Raw genomic sequence first — 5,524 nt, 5'->3', positions numbered from 1 at the left:
CGTATAAATACGAATTAACTCTCTACAATCTAAGAGAACCAAGCTTCTATTTAACAAAATTGAGTCCACAGATGTTTCTCTGCGATATGCATGTTAGGATTCAGTTCATTGGTTTTGTTGTAATCCAGTTATCTAGTGTTTTTAGGTCTAATAATAAGTAATAAGACTGTTAGGTGTTACGTGATTGTTTATTCAATTGGTAACACAGATTTGTTTATGTCAAAAAGAAAATTCAAGAATTATTTAAATATAACATGGAAGTAAAACTTAATAACTCTAAAATGAATCGGCACAACAAAAGAAAACACAGCGTGAAATAACTATGCTTACAAAAAAAAATAATCTGGAATAAAAGTATTTTAAAAAGTATTTTAAAAAGTATTTTTTAGTAAACTAAAGAATATATTTACAACTATATTGATTATAATATATATCTTTCTTTGTCATTTAAGGGATGCAAGTCAATAATATGTTCATCAAATGTGCCAAATATTCAGGATATTAAAGAGTACTCAGAAATTGGGTTACGTTGTGATCTACACTTTCGAGTAATGAAATAAAAAATTGTGCAATGCTGCGACAGTGAAGTATCATTTAATTGTTTGAATTATTCAATTAGCGGACTAGTTTAAAGTCAAAAACAAATTTTTGTTACATCTGTCTTATATAGTACGTAGGGAATGGGTCGGATTTAAAACATGTGTATATATGATTTGATTGATGCAATTAAATTTTTTACTTTAATGACGAAATTCACTTTGTGCAATTAAATACTAAAAACTGCCAGTATCCCAATTGCTGAATGGGAAATATCAAAATTAATTAATACTTTACATAACCCATTCTTAATTAGCTCTTTGTTAATGCTTATGGCCCACTTATTAGATGATCTATGCTATTTTCATTATCCGATTATCATCGTCCGATTTCAAAAGGAATTAAAATACAGCTTCAACATCTAATATAAATGTTAACTCATTTGATTAATAAGTTTGATCATTTCCATATTTCCATATTTCCCAAACGGAACTTAATTGCATTGCAATAATCTATAACAATTTAAGATTCAACTTCGTTTTTTATTTGATTATTTGAGGAGCCGTTGCTTGTATTTGATGTATTCAGATTGCAGAAGTCAAAGTGCTTGCGATGTACATCGTTATAAGCATTAATTGAAGCATGTTGTTTTTTTTGAGTGATTACACAAAGCATTTCAAACCAAAGTTCCTCGGTAAATTCCATTGTTCCCGTTTGCATTTTATTTCGAGGTGTCATGTTTACCAATGATCGAAAATTTTCTACAATATCCACCAAAGAGTTATGAAACGTCGAAACCTCCGAACCTAACATAATACAAGACTAAAATTAATTTTATAAATTCTTAGAACATGTATTTACCTTTCAAGTTTGGAAATAAAAAGCTATTTATAATATGATCCGCTTCAGAAGCTCGACTTTTTTTCAGATGTTGTTGATTACTTGTCTGTCCCAAATAAACCCTCATTTTTGATTTTTTGAAAAATAGTTTTAAAGTGTTATCGACACGCTTTTTTTGGTTAATTGCAAAATCAAATCGGTTTGCACGATTTATAAAAAACATTATATTTGGGAAGTAGTCACTTAAAAATGGAGGATTTTCTTGTTTTGGTTTCATTTCCGCTGCAAATTGCAGTAATCTTAGAAAATTTATATTTAAATAATTATCTTGCACCACAATAACAAGGTGACAAACAGAGAGAAAACTTATTATTTGGCACAAATCATCTAGTTCGTTTGAAACCATATCTTTTTTATATGAGTTGCACATAAGAGGTGGACTATCAATTAATATCATTCGGTCAGATGTTATAAACATATGGGTTGACTCAGTACGACATCGTCCAGAATATTTATTAGATTTGACTTTTGTCGGAAAAATATTATCCTCCTCTACAAACATTTTGTTATAATAATCATAATCCGGATTTTCGTTCGCCAAAAAATTCATTACTGTTGACTTTCCAACTCCCTTTGAAAAAAATCATGTAAACATTATGTATTTTTTTAAAAAAAAATATTATTAAATACCTGTGTGCCAATAACACCAATTACTAAAAAATCTGTATTTGTAGACATCAGTATTTTTTTAACATTGGTATTAATTTGACCAGTTGAAGAAATAACAGTAGTAGGTCTAGTCATCTGAGGCAAAGATTCAACAGGTTTACTAAATATAGTTTGAACTCTATCGCTTAATTCTTTAGTAATGTTAGGGCTTGTTCTATTAAACAATGGACTTTGACTAGCCTCGGTGCGCGTTACTATTATCGTCTTTTGTGGTATTTGTGAGGCAACATCCATGTTGGAAGCGACTTCTGCTTCATAGTTTTCTAATTTAGCCTTCAACAAAATTTTTGGCTGTATTTCATTTTCCGAATTTCTAAGACGACTGTCGCCGTTCTATTTTATAATTATAAAAATTTTTATTTTTGTCATTCAATAAATATTTATAAATACCTTATTTTTATTACGATACCGCCTTCGTTTATCAGACATAACCAACCAAGAGAATCTGGAACAGAAATCAAATTAAAAATCTTTAGTTATTTCGAGCTTGTTATAAATTTTGTACAATGTATAACAGAGTTGTATTTTTAACAAACATAGAACTTATGCGGTTTTTGCTAGGTCAATCTTGAGTACATTTTGGACTAATTTACGTGTTATAGTACGTTTCCACTGCTTACTTAGTAAGCTAAACTTACTAAGCGAATTTTATTAATTATATATCCGTGCTTTTTCACTTACGTTAGAATATAGTAAACAAAATTCGACCAAAATTATTCCAAATCCATATCGAAGAAAATTCATTTATATATATTAAAATTATTTTTTCACTTTTCCATCATAGGTTAAAAATGCAGTAAAACTGGCACGATTACAAAGAATAACTTTTGTCTATATAATAATAGATAATGCTGAAAACAAGATAAGATTGGAGAAATCTTTTATATTCTATTATATAAAATTAAATAAAATATTCTCCTACCAGAATTCTATATTGGATGTTAAAACTATGGAAATGCTGCCAAATAGAAGTATCAATAGACGTTTTCGGTGGCTCGCAAGTGTGGCAATAAATGTATGCTGGCCTATATTCGTTAAGCAAGGCATTGACATCACTGTTGCAATCTGTCAAGTGTTATGTTTTGGCAAATAGCAAATCTTTTATACGTGCACATCACATTTTGCATAAAAATAAATAGTTAATATAAAATTGAAAATGAATACAGATTTAAAAAGAATGGTAAGAATGTTAGAAATTTCAAAATAAAACACTAAAAATTTTACTTTTTTTACCCAATTTTCAATTTTATGAAATTTTTGAATTTTGTTTGAATTTTTGTTTACATATGCTTTTTGACATATGATTGCAATATTCGTTGGAATTTACAATAAAAGTTCAGAATAGTTCGCTTATTGCATTGCTAACACTTTTCTCTTTACTGGCCGAAGTGTGTAGCCACTATACAACTACTGGCATATATAGAGAAAATAGTGTTGTTGTTTTGCGTACATTTCAGCCAGCATAGGCCAGCAAGTTGCTGTTTTTTGCCATACTTGCGAGCCAGCAAAAACACGTAATATTAAATTGTAGATGGACGATTGCATTAAAAAATATATATTATATAATATTGTTAAAATAACAAAATAAAATTAATTTATTACTTTTTTGCAATTACTTCTGGTTTTGCGACAGAATAAAAATAAGACTATATTTTTAAAAGGCGTACTCGTGATATTTAAAGACTTACAACAAATCTCATAAACAAATGTTGCGATAATATTAATTTCTATACTTTTAGATATCACAATAAAAGATTCAATAATTTATTTAAAAACATTTAACAAATATAGTTTGCATAGGAAAAAACAAAATTTTTGGACTTCCAGAAACAATATAGTTTCGCTTTGATTTCTTTAAATGAATTATAAAATTGTTTATTTTCCAGTTAGTTATGCAGAAGAAAGAAAATAAAGAAGAAAATATCTGTATTTTTTATATTTTTACAATTAGTGACAAAGTGGGGATAGAAATTTTAAATAAAATTAATAACAGAAATTTCCATATTTTGAAAAACTGACCGTAATAAAAATTTTGGAATATGTTGGACTAATTAAAAAAGAAAATAGAAAATTCAGTGCTATTATTGAAATTGTTGAATACAACGGAAAGCAAACATCCAATCTTATGTGTTATTTGTGCAAATATTTTCATTGCAAACTCTTTTCGTTATATTAAAGAATGTACGCTGCTTAATACGCAGAACCATATGTAAAACTTGAGTTAGGTAAAAAGCAGCAATGAAAACCATTAGCTTCTATTTTAAAAGGCTCTTAGCCTTTGATGAATCAAAGTAATCGAGCAATGTTCTTCTCATTAAATCAAAACATACTCAATAGTATTTAGGTCTGGTGATTGATGAAATCTGGCGTGGTGCATAACATAGCAACCATTCCTTTATATGCTCAGAATCTTTGCTCTGTTCAAAGATCTAAGACATAATCTCTTTACAAACGGTTGTTGTGTGCTTTTATATTGAAGTTATTATAGTACTCTAACAATTAAGGCCAAATATTCAACACCAGCTGCTTCTATTCCTTCTCAAACGCTGCCACCGGCGGCGAAACTAATTCGATTATCAAAAACTTATTTTACTAAACTCTACTTTTCCGCACGTTCTCTCGGTTGCAGCTAACATCTCGATAGAAAAGTGTTTTTAGTTGTCCCCTTCCAGACATATGTTCGTCTATAGCATTTTAATTATATTTTGTAGACATTTTACACACTGAAAAATCGTACATTCAATGGCTTTACTATTTCTCAATAGCTTTACTATTTCCTTGCAATTTGTTATTACTGAAATTTTATATAACTCTTAATGATAATAATAATAACTCACTTAATAATAAATTTAGTGAAACAAAAAATAAAACGGTATTACATTCTTAAGAAATTGAAGAAATTAAAACGTATTTTTCTTATAAAATATGCAGTAATATTTCCGATAAAGTGCATATTATTTGTTTTTGATTTAGTTAAAATATAATAAAACTATTATGTATTTAAATTGTTTATATATTTGTAGAAGGGGAATCTACAATACCAAATATCAGCAATGACTTTTACAACTTATGACTACTAGAAAACATGATCTCTTTTAAACTAACACTTATGTTTACTGTTTACTTATGGAAAAAACCTATTAGACAAGAGCTCTGAAATAAAATGCAAAATACGCAGAAACTTTTCAAAAATTATATGAAATTTTTCGGAAAACGAAAAATTATTGAATTGGAGAGATCATTTGGCGACTCTGCAATAAAAACTCATTTTATATTTCGATTTGCGACATTTGCATTGCTATGACTGGGATTTAATATCCCGCCCCTAAAGCGTAAGCAAAATTACTAACTAAGAAATCGGTGATGTCCGCAAAAAATAACTAATTGAAGTAATCATTGATCGGAAAATTGGGAATTA

General features: G+C 28.4%; 1 protein-coding gene across 2 annotated transcripts; it reads right to left on the bottom strand.

The window, feature by feature from the left end:
- Window positions 1-439: 439 nt before the first annotated feature.
- Window positions 440-3,317, bottom strand: LOC119672629 (protein SMG9-like). 2 transcript variants are annotated; one of them, XM_038083730.1, is made up of 6 exons: window positions 3,029-3,317; window positions 2,788-2,957; window positions 2,497-2,551; window positions 2,068-2,439; window positions 1,399-2,008; window positions 440-1,343 (listed from the first exon to the last, which is right to left on the bottom strand). In XM_038083730.1, exons 3-6 carry the CDS (start codon window positions 2,533-2,535, stop codon window positions 1,060-1,062), a joined length of 1,305 nt encoding a protein of 434 aa, XP_037939658.1. In that variant the 5' UTR covers window positions 2,536-2,551; window positions 2,788-2,957; window positions 3,029-3,317; the 3' UTR covers window positions 440-1,059. The 2 variants fall into 2 exon arrangements, with proteins under 2 accessions (XP_037939658.1, XP_037939659.1); XM_038083731.1 differs by lacking the exon at window positions 2,788-2,957.
- Between the last annotated feature and the right edge of the window lie 2,207 nt (window positions 3,318-5,524).

The sequence above is a fragment of the Teleopsis dalmanni genome, chromosome 1 (genome assembly GCF_002237135.1).
Source record: "Teleopsis dalmanni isolate 2A chromosome 1, ASM223713v2, whole genome shotgun sequence".
NCBI classification, from domain to species: domain Eukaryota; kingdom Metazoa; phylum Arthropoda; class Insecta; order Diptera; family Diopsidae; genus Teleopsis; species Teleopsis dalmanni.
This window is presented reverse-complemented; position numbering and strand designations above follow the sequence as displayed.

Coding starts and splice junctions, on each gene's coding strand:
- LOC119672629 (XM_038083730.1), bottom strand. CDS start 2,535: ATGTCTGATAAACGAAGGCGGTATCGTAATAAAAATAAG. Junction 2,440..2,496: donor GGTATCGTAATAAAAATAAG/GTATTTATAAAT, acceptor ATTATAAAATAG/AACGGCGACAGTCGTCTTAG. Junction 1,344..1,398: donor TTTATTTCCAAACTTGAAAG/GTAAATACATGT, acceptor GTATTATGTTAG/GTTCGGAGGTTTCGACGTTT.